At 38.7% G+C, this 15758-nt stretch overlaps 1 protein-coding gene across 1 annotated transcript; it reads right to left on the minus strand.

Annotated features, from left to right (window-relative positions):
* Positions 1-2195: 2195 nt before the first annotated feature.
* Positions 2196-4421, minus strand: LOC109076823 (antigen WC1.1-like; the record flags this gene model as incomplete). The annotated part of the gene is made up of 4 exons (XM_042722614.1): positions 2196-2303; positions 3533-3603; positions 3716-4079; positions 4155-4421. Coding segments are annotated over 4 exons (810 nt in total), but the record flags the coding sequence as incomplete, so codon positions are not given.
* Positions 4422-15758: the final 11337 nt, after the last annotated feature.

Raw genomic sequence — 15758 nt, forward strand, 5'->3', positions numbered from 1 at the left:
ACCTGTCGGTCCTTTAGTGCTGGAGAAATCATTATGGTTTTCAGGTTTGTGCGCTTTTCTGAAGAATACAAAAATATAAAAATGAATGAAGGAATGCAATAAAGAAATAAAACCATATCTAAATTATGTGTTGAATGGTGTCATATAATTTCTGCTAAATATATTTGCGATGTGAATGGTTTTAATAATTTTAATTATGTATGCATTACACAACATACCCGTAACGTGCTGGTCCATATAATTAGAATTCATCAAAACAGTTGATTTATTTTCAGTAATTTCCGATTCAAACGTGAAACCTTGTGTATTATATTCATTCATTACACACAGACTGATGTATTTCAAATCTTTATTTCTTTTGAATGTTTGATTGATTATACCGACAACTAAGGAAAATCCCAAATGTCAGTATTCTCAAAAATTAGAATATAACTTAAACCAATACAAAGAAAGGATTTTTAGAAAGTCTTGGCCAACCTAAAAAGTATAAAAATTGAAAAGTATGAGCATAATACAGCCCTCAATACTTAGTTTGGGGCTCCTTTTTGCTGAATTAACTTGCAGCCAATGCGGCATGGCCATTGAGTCGATCAGTCTGGTGGCAACTGCTCAGTGTTTATGAGAGCCCAGGTTGCTCAGATAGTGGGCCTTCATGCCCGCTCTGCATTCTTGGGTCGGGCATATCGCATCTTCCCTCTTTCACAATACCCCATATATTTTCTATGGGGTTAAGGTTAGGCGAGTTTGCTGGCCATTAAGAACAGGGATACCATGGTCCTTAAACCAGGTACTGGAAGCGTTGGAGTGGTGTGCAGGTGCCAAGTCCTGTTGGAAAAATGAAATCTGCATCTCATAATAAGTTTGGTCAGCAGCAGGAAGCATGAAGTGCTCTAAAACGTTCCGTTACTAATACGCTGTGTTGATCTTGGACCTCAGAAAACACAGTGGACCAACACCAGCGGATGACATGGCACCCGCAAAACCATCACTGACTGGTGAAACTTTTACCATGGACCCTCAGAAATGTGGATTGTGTGCCCTCTCCTCTCTCTTCCTCCAGACTCTGGCGACCCTGATATCTAAAGGAAATGCAAAATTTACTTTCATCAGAGCAATCATACTCTGGACTACTCAGCAGCAGTCCAGTCCTTTTTGAAGCGAGATGCTTCTGGACGCTGTCTGTTGTTCAAGAGGGGCTTTGACACAAGGAATGTGACAGCTGAAACCCCATGGTCTTGCATACGTCTTTGTGTAGTGGTTCTTGAAGCACTGACGTCCAGCTGCAGTCCACTCTTTGTGAATCTTCCCCACATTTTTTATGGGTTTTTTTTGTTTCACAATCCTCTCCAGGGTGCGGTTATCTCTATTGCTTGTACAATTTTTTCTCTTGGACATCTTTTTCTTTCCCTAAACTATCTCTATTAATGTGCTTGGACACAAGAGCTCTGTGAACATCGCCAGACTCTTTTGCAATGACCTGTTTGTGTCTTGCTCCTCCTTGTGCAAGGACACAATGGTCGTCTTTTGGACAACTGGTCAATTCCAGCAGTCTTCCCCATGATTGTGTAGCCTACAAGAACTAGACGGAGAGACCATTTAAAGGCTTTGCAGTGTGTTTTTGAGTTAATTAACTCAATAGAGGTGTGGCACCAGGTGTCTTCAATATTGAACCTTTTCACAATATTCAAATTTTCTGAGATAATGCAATTTGGATTTTCCTTAGTTGTCCAGTTATAAACATCAAAATAAAGAAATAAAAATTTGAAATATATCAGTCCTTGTGTGTAATGAATGAATATAATATACAGTTTCACTTTTTGATGAATGGAATTAGGAAATAAATTAACTTTTTGATGATATTGCCTAAAATATGACCAGCCCTGTACATAGGGTTTAGTAGCAGGTGACGATTACTATATTTAAGTCCCCCAACCTGAAAGAAGCTCATCAGCATCTTCATGCCCAGAATGCTGTTCTTCAGAAAGGACGCTTCCTGTTATGGAGTAGAACCATCAGACAGAAGTTCACAATCACAAATCTGCCAAAAACCCCACTTCCTTTGATTTACTCAACACTAATACTATAATTTCAAATAACACGCAAGGTCCCACAAACAAATCAGTGTGATTTATTCACTCATTCCTCTGTATAAAGTGATTATACTGTTGATGACTACAAATCCAATACTATGACAGTTACTCACCCCTCTCAGTGAAGAGACTGTGTCCCTGTTTAGTGGGTCTGTGCTGAATCTCCTCATAAAACGGCCTCAGTCGTCGTCCTGTGTCTCCTCTTAGAGAGAGCTGTGAGTGTCGCCAGAAAACATGCTGTCAGCTCACAACACATGACTGATCACACACTGGAATAAGACACAATATGACAGTCTCTGGATCTCTCCTACCTCTCCTCATCACTCTGTTCTGCTGAATCAGTATAAGCAGTGGGCACTAAGAGTAGTAAGAGCACAACTCCCAGAACAATCACAAGCACTGGGGAGTAAGGAGAGACGCTGCTGGAGGTTTGTTGGAGGGAGAGACTGATGTTGAGATCACTGGAGGAGCGAAACTGGAGGAGAAGCTGATGTTGTTGTGGCAGGAGCAGTGGACACTGACACATCTTTAAAATCTGGCAAAACAGACACAAGCATGTTCAAAGCTAGGAATGTTCTGAATATACCAACATTACACACTTTAAAATGGTCTAAAAATAAATATTATTCCTCAGCGTTTTGCTGTGACCTGCACAGGAGAGTCCAGCGTGCTCTTTGTGGGAGCAGTCAGTGTGGTTTTTCAGGGAGAGAGGACAGTCCCACAGGTGAATTTCATTCCCTCTGCACTCGAACTCTGTTCAGCCACACCAACACCTTCACCAGCACCAAAGACTGAATTCCCATCAGCCCTCAGTGCTGCTCCACAACCCAGCTGCCTGCAGACCACCTGAGCATCACTGATGTCCCACTGATCATCACAGACTGAGCCCCACACAGCGTTATGATACACCTCCAGCCTCCCAGAGCACCGGCCCTCCTCTCCACTTAGTCTGAGAGGAACATGATCTAAAACACACACACATTGATAAAGAGTAGATACATTAATTACCAGCAGAGTACTGTCAGAACAGCAGTGTCTGCACAGGAGAATGTGTGTGATCTTTTGTATATTCCAAGATGAAATCCTGCTGGTTTCTCATTAAAACACCATTATCTTACGTCCCTGTTGAAAAAAACAGCATATGCTGGTTAGATATGTTTTGAAGCATGGCAGCTGGTTTGAGCTGATTTAAGCTGTTCCAGAGCTGGTTTTGAGCTGGTTTAAGTTGGTCATGTACTGGTCTAAGCTGATCCTAAAAAACTAGTTCCTGCTCAGGACCAGCTCATAACCAACTTTTAAGCAGCTCATGACAAACTAAGGACCAGCTTTAACCAGCTACCATGCTTCAAAACACACTTAACGGGTTGGTTGGTTTTTTTTTTCAACAGGGGGTTGCATTCAACATTCATAATTTTCATGGTGTTTCTGTTAAATGAACTTACCGAAACACTGTCTATGATGGGGAATGTGGAGCATGTCAGAGAGCTTCGAGGAGACTCATGACTCTCTCGTTCTGTAACAACAATTAAATTATTATTAAATGTATTCCACACATCTTCTCAAAGCACTAATAATAAAGGATAACTCTTGTATTGTTTACTGATGAAAAAAATCATTTGTTTTACCTAAACAGATGATTTTGGCCACTTCATCGTCACCACAATTATTCTGTCCCCAGAGTGAAGATGGACACTGCCATAAAGAGGAATCATGTGGTCGACATGTAACTTTATCCAGCCAGTTAGGAGCTGATTTCAGTCTTGATGTAGAATCAGACAAAACACCAGATCTTCCACAGTTCAGCTCTTGACAGATCAGAATAACTGTGTCTCTGTCCATCTGGTTTAAACACACATTACCCCAGGATCCATTGTAGAAAACCTCCACATTCCCTTCACAGCCCTCAGTTAACCTGATCTCTTTAAACGCTAACATAAAAAAATTAAATTTTAAAATCAAAAATTTGAAAAAATGTGACCATTCTGGACACTTGAATTTTTAAAGGTGTAAAAACTTATACTTAATTTCAGTGTAAACTATTTAGCAGCATGTTTACCTGAGCACAACGACTCCTACATCCTCCTTGTGTTGACAGTCATGTTTCCCCAGCCTGGAGAAGAGCAGCTCCACAGGGGAAGTCTCATTCCCCTCACACTCCACCTCATCCAGCCATATGGGTCCAGAACCAGGACCAAACCCGGCTGGTCCCTGCTGGTTACTGAGGGCCACTCCACACTGCAGCTGTCTGCACACAACATGGGCATCTTTAATATCCCAGGAGTCATCACACACTGTCCCCCATGAGCCGCTGTGAAAAACCTCCAGCCTCCCTGCACAGTCTCCCCCAGAACCCACCAGCCTGATAGACCCACGACCTGAAAGAAAAAGAAAAACACATTATTGATCACTAACAACTGAAGAATCTGTCCAGATGTTGTTGTTCTCACAAAGGCAGGTGATGTACAGCTGTTGTGTGGAGCTGCAGTTGAGAGTTTGTGGAGAGCTGCAGTTCCCCAGATGAGCTTCACTCCCAGAGCACTGGAAGCCCGTCCACACTCATGACTGTGTCAGGACTGAATGAAGAGGAGCCGTAGAAGTTCAGCACAGAGCCACAGTCCAGCTGTCTGCAGACCACAGAGGATTCAGTGAGACCCAGGAGTCCAGCAGAACTCCCTCCGACCTGATGGATGAAAACATCCAGCTTCCCCCTCACACTGTCTCTCTATCCAGGACAACCGCACCAGACCATCATGAAGAGCCAGAGAGGAATCTGAAATGTGTTAGAATGTATAAAAATAGTGTTTAAAAAATACTTTAAAAAATTTTCAGTAACATAATGCTCTCAAAGTCAAAAAAGTTTACAAGAGCAGATGACTCCAACATCTCGTCTGTGAGAACATTCAGCTCGACTCCATGAAGAGATGGAACATTCTGAGAGTTTTGTTTTATTCCCGTCACAATCAAACACATCAGCCCAGATTTCACCACTTCCCTCTCCAAACCAGTCTGATCCCACAACAGACACAGCCAATCCCACAATTCAGCTGTCTACAGAGGACACTGGCAGCTCTCATATCCCAGCATGCATCACACACGGTGCCCCACTCTTTGAGGAACTGAAGCTCCACTCTTCCAGAGTCTGAGCCATTTATCAGTCTGAGATCAGTGTAACCTGAGCGAAGTAAAGAGAGTTCAGAAACAATGCATAAAACATTCTTAAGCTAAGCTGTCATTAGATTTATCACATTATAACTCAAACCTAAGTCATGACCTAGAATCAAAAAACAAATGAAGAGATGCTGAATATTTTATACTTAACCAGAGCAGATCAGTCTCACAATGTTGTCAAAGGTGCAGTTGTGGAGAGATGATACTGAACAGAATGAAATATGAGATTCATTTCCTCTGCACTGAATCTCATGTCCACTCTTCTGAGCGTCTCCTTTGCCAAAAGCAGCTGCTCCCAGCACCTGTACAGGAGCCCCACATTCCAGCTCTCTACACACAACCTCTGCATCCTGCTGGTCAAAGACAGCGTCACAAACTGACATCCACGTCTGATCATGAAGTATCTCTAACCTCCCAGAGCAAAGATTAGACCCATCAGCAAGTCTGGAGCGTTTATGACCTGTTTATATTGCATAAAAGTGTGCATTAGGTGAGCATGTTTTGGATGTGGCAAGTTTTACATCCAATTACATTTTCTACATATATACATTTTTGAATGTTTACTGTAGTACATAATGAAAGGGTTTCTTAATTGAATTTCCCAAAAATATTAATTGTAATCTCATTGTAATTGTTATTCACTGAAAATGCTTCTTGAAGCTGGACAGTTGGGTCCCCACAATGCCTTTAACTATGGATGGTGTGGTTTAAATATTTCTTTAAATCATTGTGAAAATGCAGTAAACTAATCATGGCAAATTTAAATTATTTTCAAGATGCCTAATTCTTAAGTGGTAATTAATTCTAAGAATAAAACAGACATGTTTAAATCGGATATGCAGCGAACCACATCCAAAAAAATATATATATCTTTATTTTCTTATATAATCAAGACAAAATTATCAGAAAGAGTAGAATGCTTTGAGGTCTAATTTTATTCACCTGAGCATATGACACCAGCATCATAATTATGAGTGCAGGCATGTTTATTCCATCCTGCTGATCCACAGTTCTTCAGTGTAGACTCTGTTCCTAAACATGTTAAAACACTCATCCAGATTGGTCCTGATCCTTGACCAAAATGAGCACCATACATAGCATCTATATGTTGTTTCTCCACAGTCCTGTTTTCTAAACAATGCTGCAGCAGGAGTATTATAGCTGTTATAATAAAATGTTGTTCACTGATGTCTTTTATGAAGATCCTCTATTCTAGCAGAAGGAGTGTTGTTATTTACCAGTCTCACATGCATTACATCTAAGAGAGAAAGACAGAGACTAAAATCAATCAATCATTCTAAAGAGATGGTCATTGTGTTTAAAATTGCATAACTAATAAAATAGATAAACAAAAAAAATAGAAAAAAACAGAATATTACAGTGTTATATGAATTTTAGTTAATTTTTTGAAGCTGTTGTGGTGAGGGCCACATCAAGTGCAATAGGACACATATGATCCTAGTTATGCTACTAATTGCTCTCATATTAATCATATTAATCTTCTTACCAGCACACTGAAGTGCCTGTTGATCATTATGATAGCAGCTGTGTTTCTGTGATGCTGGACACATTCGAATCTGAGACTCATTTCCTCTGCACTGAAACTCTTGTGTCCACATCTGAGTGTCTCCTTTGTCAAAAGCAGCTGCTCCCAGCACCTGTACAGAAGCCCCACAGTCCAGCTCTCTACACACAACCTCTGCATCCTGCTGGTCAAAGGCAGCGTCACACACTGACATCCACGTCTGATCATGAAGTATCTCTAACCTCCCAGAGCAGCGAGAACCTCCAACCAGTCTGACTCCTGCAGTGGTGATAGAAAATAAAAGAAGATACATAACCATAGTTATCATAAACTTATAAACAACCACATTTATCTAAAATAAAAAGGCAAGATTTTATAAAAACATTTACAAACATTATTATATGATTCAATAATGCTGACAGATCATAATTTTATGTGCATTCAAATTGTTACAAATGTTATTAAACTTTGATACATATATTTTGTTTTGTGAATGTACATGTGCTTTCATTTTTAAAATGTTATTCTAATTTGTTTTGTATTTTTTGTTTTTTTACAAACACTGAAGGTGTTACTAAATGCCTTTGTGATACTGGGCTTGTAGAATAAAAGCTTCTGAATTATCATATGTGGGATTGGATTGCACCATCCTCTGGTCGGCCATCTGTTTCTTTAATATATAGTAAACTTAATGATCACACTGCAAAGCCTCTTTCTATTACATCTATATGGAATCATGAATTAACAGACTTTGACTTATCAGCCAACTGGGAGAGGGTGTGGTCTAATCTAATCTTAACTTCTAAAAACTTGGCTCATCATTTTATCTATTTCAAAGTCATCCATAGAGCATACATAACTCCTTACAAAAGGTTTAAAATAAAACTGCAATCGACCTATAACTGCCATATCTGTAACAATGTATCATCAGGTACCCTTCTCCACATGTTTTGGGAATGTCCAATTGTTGTCAACCTGTGGACATGTGAATTATGTTTTATCCTTTTTACTACAGCTTGATTACATGTCTAGTCCATGTTTATGTCTTCTCAGTGATGATTCTAACTCCTGTATAAGTTCATTAAAGAAGAGAATGTTGTTTGTTGGCTTTACAGCTGCAAAAAAGACAATAATACAAAACTGGTTTATTTTGAATCTAAAATAAAAAAAAAAGTTGATCACAAAAAAAATTAAATAAAAGCTTCTGAGAAAGAACTAATCATTGCATTATTTGGATTTACATTTACATTGTACTTTTATGCATTTGGCACACATTTATGTACATAGAAAAAGCTACTTACAGATGCATTCAAGATTAACATTTTATCAGTTCATTCCCTGAGAATTGAACCTATGACCTTGGTGTTGCCAACACTTGGTGTTAAAAAATAATATAAATCTTTGGAATAAGGCATGTGGATCAACAGTGATGTAATAGGTTACATTTTACAATAGCTCACCTGAGCAGATGACTCCAGCATCTGTATCATGATTACAGTCATAATCACGCAAATTAACTGACCCACAGTTCCTCAGTGTAGTCTCTGATCCAGTACATATCATATGATTTGTCCAGATTGGTTCTTATAGTTGTTCAAAATAAGCATCATATAAGCATCGCACAGGTTCTCCACAGCCCAGCTCTCTACACACCACTGCAGCTTCAGTCATATCCCAAGCAGCGTCACACACTGTTCCCCACTGACCTCTATGAAGAACCTCCACTCTACCAGCACAGCGACTGTGACCACAACCAACCTCACATTCACACGGTCTGTTTATTGAATGCAGAAAACAAGAGAAGTAATACTTATGAACAGAGCAAACAAGACAGTAAGAAGAATCTCATAAAGAGAGAAAAAAAATATTTCTTACAAAGATTTTACATAAGATTTCAGTGAAGTAAAAGTAATTTGCTCAAACCTGCACACACCAATCCAACATTATTATCATGTGAACAGTTGTATTTGTGTGGCAGAGATGTTGGACAGAGATGAATCTGAGATTCATTTCCTCTGCACTGAATCTCTTGTGTCCACATCTGAGTGTCTCCTTTGTCAAACGCTGCTCCCAGCACCTGTACAGGAGCCCCACAGTCCAGCTCTCTACACACAACCTCTGCATCCTGTGGTCAAAGACAGCATCACACACTGACATCCACGACTGATCACGAAGTATCTCTAACCTCCCAGAGCAGCGAGAACCACCAACCAGCCTGATGCCTGAAAAAAACATGAGTATGGATTAACCTTTCAGAACAAAACATGCACTACCATTTTTTCTTTCTTTCTTTTCACAAAATAAAAGTTTTAAGTTTACCTGAGCAGATGACTCCTGCACTCTTGCTCTGACACACACTTTGAAAACCCCATATGACAGATCCACACTTTTTTTTTGTTGTGTAATATGATGCAGAAATTGTTGCATTATTCATCCAGATTGGTCCTGATAAGTGTAAAATGTGAGTATCTCTGAGAGTCTACAGGTTCTCCACAGTCCAGCTCTCTACACACCACTGCAGCATCAGCCCAAATCCCAACCAACATCACACACTGTTTCCCCACTGACCTCTATGAAGAACCTCCACTGTCCCACTGCAGGGACTGTTTCCATTAACCAACCGCACATTTATTATTTCTGTGTACAGTAAGGGGGGAAAATGGGAAGAGATCTATCAAAATTAAATAAATCTTTCTGGTTGAAACGGTCAACACATACCTGCACACACCAGACCAACATCATTGCCATGTGAACAGTTGTTCTTGTGTGTCAGAGATGTTGGACAGAAGTGAATCTGAGATTCATTTCCTCTGCATTGAATCTCTTGTGTCCACATCTGAGTGTCTCCTTTGTCAAAAGCAGCTGCTCCCAGCACCTGTACAGGAGCCCCACAGTCCAGCTCTCTACACACAACCTCTGCATCATTCCTGCTGGTCAAAGACAGCGTACACTGACATCCACGTCTGATCATGAAGTATCTCTAACCTCCCAGAGCAGCGAGAACCTCCAACCAGCCTGACTTCTGAAAGAACATAAATAATTATAGTTCAACAACAAACACTAGAGCCCTGCATTTCAGCCTGAGCCCATCGGACCCCGACTTTTTTACGCCCCTCGAGCCGGGCTTCGGGATAATTTTCACGTCATAGTTCAGACGCGGGCCGGGCTTCCTGCCTGTTTTAGACTTCTCCTTACTTTTCTATTTTAGACAGCCATCAATTAGTGATGAAAAAAAAATGCCATGCTGGTGGAAACAACACGAGACCGTGCTACCGCGACTGTCAAGAGCAGCTGGACGGTGTTTAGTGTCCCGCAGCAGCACCGCCGAACAATTCTACGTTCAAATACACGCAATAGGCTCAAGCTTGGCAAAGCACCGGCAAAAGTAATTAACATAAATGTGACAAGGGGAAATAGTAAGGAGATATTTGAATTATTTACTAATAAACTAGTGTTTTCTGAGTCTGTGTCGCAAGGATGAATTTGCTGATCCTGACTCGCCTTTATAGAGATCTCCTCAGACGCGCCTTTATAGAGAAGTGCATCTTTACAGATTATGATTATAATGAAAGAGTTTTTTTTTTTCGATTTGTTTTATTTTGTTAAGTAATCATTAAAAGTTTTCTATAGATATATTTATCATTGTCTGTGAGGCATGTTTTCACTGAGCTTCGGTTCATTTTTGTACTCCTGTTAAAGACAAGATACAGAAAGTGCATCGTGTTTGTTTTCTTTATTTCATAAAAGCACAACGTTTTGTTGATATTGTGAGTGTACACAAATAAAACACCATTTGCAGTTACGAATGATGTATTACTCTTACCTTAATGTGCAAATATGATGGCGTATCTACTGAAAAAAATGCAAGTGATTGCGCTGGCATCTCCATGTCCTCAAGCGTCTCCGCACAAACTATTGGATATAATGCACATTTATCTGGGTCTAACGTTTAAACATTGTTATATGCTTGAACTGTTTTATATCTATAGATTTTATTTTAGGTGGAGTCGTGATGATTGAGAAGGCTCTAAATTGATCAAATATAGGCTCACTGTCTAACAAAACTGGCCGCTTGGTCGTTACTTAAAAAAAACCCTAAAACTTATATTTAACAAACAAAAAATGCTCCGAAAGTTTTTCTAAATTAACTTAATAAAAAATTAAATTAAATATAATCACTTTGTTATTAAATACAAAACTGGACTATTTTAATAGCTGAGACAGTAGTATAAGCTATTTAGGGACTGTTTAGCTGTTCAAATCAGACACTAGAGCATCCCTTCATTCAGACACAGTGAAAGATCTGATAAGAATCAGTGTAGAGTGGCCAAGTCTGGAAGATTTTGCGGCTAACATTTTTGTAGTTTTGGACTGAATCCTTCTCCAAAGCGCAACGGATTGTGGGACATTTTAGCCATTAGAGTGTGCATGGATCCACACTTCAAAAATCGACCTGAAATAGTAGACCATCCAGGGACTTTTGGCATATTCTTTTCAATATACAGGTCCTTCTCAAAAAATTAGCATATTTTGGGTTTTCATGAGCTGTATGCCAAAATCATCAGTATTAAAACAATAAAAGACCTGAAATATTTCAGTTTTGGTGTGCAATGAATCTAAAATATATGAAAGTTTAATTTTTATCATTACATTATGGAAAATAATGAACTTTTTCCACAATATGCTAATTTTTTGAGAAGGACCTGTACTATGCTTTGAGACACACTTATTCTAATCTCACATACTATTTAGGATGGATATTATGAACATTGAGACGCAGGGATACTGTGTAGCCTACCCCACAGGCGCGGCTCGTCTATATGGGCAGGTGGGGCAATGCCCCACCAAAATATTTATTAACAAACATAGACATCTACATAAACTGAATCAATAATAAATCGTAAATGTGTTTAGCATTCTGCAACAAATATTTTTAGGATTTTCTAGACTATTTTAAGTCGTAAAGTAAGCAGTATATATTAAAATCCCGCGCATGGCTTTAGCAGGCATGTATACATGATACCAGCGGGGCAGATGGTGCCTGAGACGTCCCGAGCTCAACAGCGCCCCACAATTTTGCAACGTAAATCTGTGGTGAAAAGGGGAACTGCAGTGCGCTCTAATTGAGTGCCATTGGGGCAGATTTGAGCCCCGCTTATTTTCACGTTTACCTTTAGGTCAGTGGTTCCAATCCTGGTCCTGGAGAACCCCCAAAACTGCATGCTTTTTGGTATCTCTCTTATCTGACACACACATTTGAGGTCCTGAGTGTTCACTAATGAGCTAATGAGCTGAATCAGGTGTGTTTGAATAGGGAAACATCTAAAATGTGCAGTGTTGGGGGTTCTCCAGGACCAGGATTGGGAACCACTGCCTTAGGTGAACCTCGCGCTACCACCGATATCAGTCTGCTTCAGCTATGTGTCTTCATCAGGTCAGTAACTAGTTGAACTTGGCATGTCTGTTTTTTTTTGTTTTTTTTTTCTGTGTGGAGTAGTGGATCAAATTAACAAAGCAGGCTATACATTATACATTAGACTGAAGATCTAAAGGTCCCTGGTTCAATCCTGGGTTTCGGCAGCGAGGAGACAGCAGTCGTTTTGGGGAAGTTGTGGGGCCTAATGGTTTGAGAGTTTGACTCAAGGTTGTGTGGTTCGAGTCTCGGGCCGGCAATACCACGAATGAGGTGCTCTTGAGCAAGGCACCAAACCCCCAACTGCTCCCCAGCCACCGCAGCATAAATGGCTGCCCACTGCTCCAGGTGTGTGTTCATGGTGTGTGTGTGTTCACTTGCGTGTGTGTGTGCACTTTGGATGGTTTAAATGCAGAGCACAAATTCTGAGTATGGGTCACCATACTTGGCTGTATGTCACGTCACTTTTTAAAAATGAAATACTTTAGTTTAAATGTGCTCTCACGAACAGCTTTATACGGTTATATTGTGTTTCTTTTATTGTTATTCTGAGAATAGACATGTGATCTTCTTTCCTCACCAGAATTGCTCCACAACTTGTAACATTCTAAATCAACATTTGGAGGTGATAAATACAATATTAAGGCAATTATTATACAGCATTTTATGTGTGTAACATTACTTTGAACCTGTCAGTCAACAGCGCGCCACCCACAGGATAATGCAAGGTCATCTCTGCCAAAATTTTGTCCCCATGTGTTCAGAGATTAGAATATAAAACTTACAAAATGTTTTTCATATATTAGCCCTACGAACTAGAATCTGCCCCACCTAAATTTACGGTCAGGGGCCACTACTGCTACTCCATAAATGGGAAACAGATATTTCTCCTCTTGACTTGCCCATATAACTACTACTTTGGATACACATTCTTATCAGCTCAAGCAAATGCTTTTAAATCCCACAGACTGGCAGATGATGATTCATAAAATACTGCAAACTAACTTAAACTTAACTCTCTGCTAAAAAAAAAAAACACAGTATTGTATCACGTATTTAGGCATAGATTAATTAAGAGCCCGAAGTGCTGAACATAAATGAGATTGTTTTAAAACATGCAGCTGGAATGGAAAGAAATAAGAAATTAGATTATATTTGTGAGGTATTTGTACATCAAATGTTGCAATAGGCTAATATTGTAAAAATGTGTTAAGCATATTTTCTATTTGAAGCAATCTTTGTCGTCCCACTTTAGAAAACGTTATTTCAAAAGTGGGACAGCATGTGTTTTTGACTAATGTGGGATGGTCAAGTGTTTTTTATTTTTTTATTTTTTATTTAATCAGTGTATTTTTACTAAATAAACAATAACATGCATTTTGTATGATTCCTCTTATTTTAGTAAAATAATTAACATTTTGCGATTCTGAAAGGGAATGTAAACTTTTGACCTCAACAGTAGTTGTATTAAACATTACACATGTGAACATATATTTAGACAAACTGATAAATGGACAGCACCCAGTACAAACCCACTGTAGTCCTTAGTAAAATTTATTTTACCAAACATGGGTATGCACATTTAACCAGGAGTGTTACAATTTGAAGTTTGCTTTGAATATGTGCATAATTGTTAATGCTTCACAAATGTAGCATAATGTGTTTACACAGGAATAGGATATTAATGTTTTCAAAAAGATGAAATTATGAAATGGAAAAAAATGAATTTATTATTAGTGTTCACTATACACTATCAAACATTTAAAATTTTGACAGAATTTTGCCTTCTGGGTACTGGATTTTATATGTATATATATATATATATATATATATATATATATATATATATATATATTAACCATTTTTTCTTATCTTTTAGCACATTTGTGCGCATCAGTCTAAAATCAGTAAACTAAGGCACTTGAGTATTTTGGCTGTTCAAATCTTTTAGGTATAATATAAACAGCAAAACTTGGGTGTAGCCACAAGTGTGCAAATGTTACTGAGCAGATGACTCCAGCATCTTTAGCATGATCACAGAAACTTCGGTCCCATCCTGCTGATCCACAGTCCTTCAGTGTGGATTCTGAACCAACACATTTGACAAAACCCATCCAGACTGGCCCTGATCCTTGTCCAAAGTGTGCATTACTCAGAGCATCTACAGGTTCTCCACAGTCCAGCTCTCTACACACCACTGCAGCGTCAACCATATCCCAAACCAAAATCACACACTGTTCCCCACTGACCTCTATGAAGAACCTCCACTCTACCAGCACAGCGACTGTGACCACCAACCAACCTCACATTCACACAGTCTAATATTTTAAACAAATGAGAGAGAGAAAGAGAGGCATATTGTCAATTAATAAATATTAATATTATCATCTAAAACGCTACATTGTAATCAAACATCTTGAAGCAAATAATACTATATATAATTCTGACCAATTCCAGAAAGTAACATTTCTTCATCCCCTCTCTCTCTCCCGATTTATTTATTATTTATTTATTTTTATTTGTGTACTTACCAGCTGTGTTGAGTATTATAGCTGAAGACAGTAAAATGAGTGTCAGGCATCTTCCCATCATCCTCAGCATGATTAACTCAACATCCAGAACAAGCTTTCTCCGCTCTGATGATACAGAAGTACAGTCAGTCTCCTCTTAATGAGAGAGAAAGAGGCCCAACACCCTCCAATCACACTCGCTATTACCTTATTAGACACAACAGAGGAAATCATCAAACAACTTCAGTGACAAATCAGAGGACGCTTTTCTGATTTTCTCCATATATATCAAAACTGTCAGTGCTTATGAACTCCTCCTCCCCACACATCAAGACCTCAGTGAGGGGAGGCACACACACACACACACACACACACACACACACACACTCACACACGTTTCTGATTTACAGGAGACAGGAAACTCTCCAGTTTATTTACAGCATCAAAGCCAAACACCTGCATAGATGACATAAAAGCACTGATAACTAACTGAAAATGTCCCAAATTAGTGTATACAAATATCATATCATAAACTCAAACTCTGTAAAATTGTAAAATGACATAAAATGGCATTATTTTGAGTAAACAAAGGCTTACCTTTGTATAAGACTTTATAGACTATAAGATAAATTTAGTGAAACCTTACCATCTGTCAAAATAATTCCTGTAACTAATGTCAAATTTATTTAATTCCATAAAATTGCTTCTTTTCTTTTCTTTTCTTTTTAGATGGCCCACAAAAATCATAATTGGTGTTCAATTTTTTTAATTTTTTACCAGCAGAGGGAGTCAGTGTGCATCTGTTCATTTTCTGCAAAAACCACCTTGTATTGTACATTGATACTTCCAGAATAGTGTAGCCACAGACTAAAATTGTACATTTGAACAAAGCAATAATTATTTATTCTCTGTGTATTTTTGCATGAGAAAAAAAAAATCTGGTTTTGAGAGTATCAGTGGTATCTCACACACTGAATGAATGAGAAAAGAATTTAGTATGACACAGCATAAATAAAATTTCATATAAACCTTCCACTAAACATTATATAGAA

Source organism: Cyprinus carpio, chromosome B4, assembly GCF_018340385.1.
Source record: "Cyprinus carpio isolate SPL01 chromosome B4, ASM1834038v1, whole genome shotgun sequence".
Classification (NCBI taxonomy): Eukaryota; Metazoa; Chordata; class Actinopteri; order Cypriniformes; family Cyprinidae; genus Cyprinus; species Cyprinus carpio.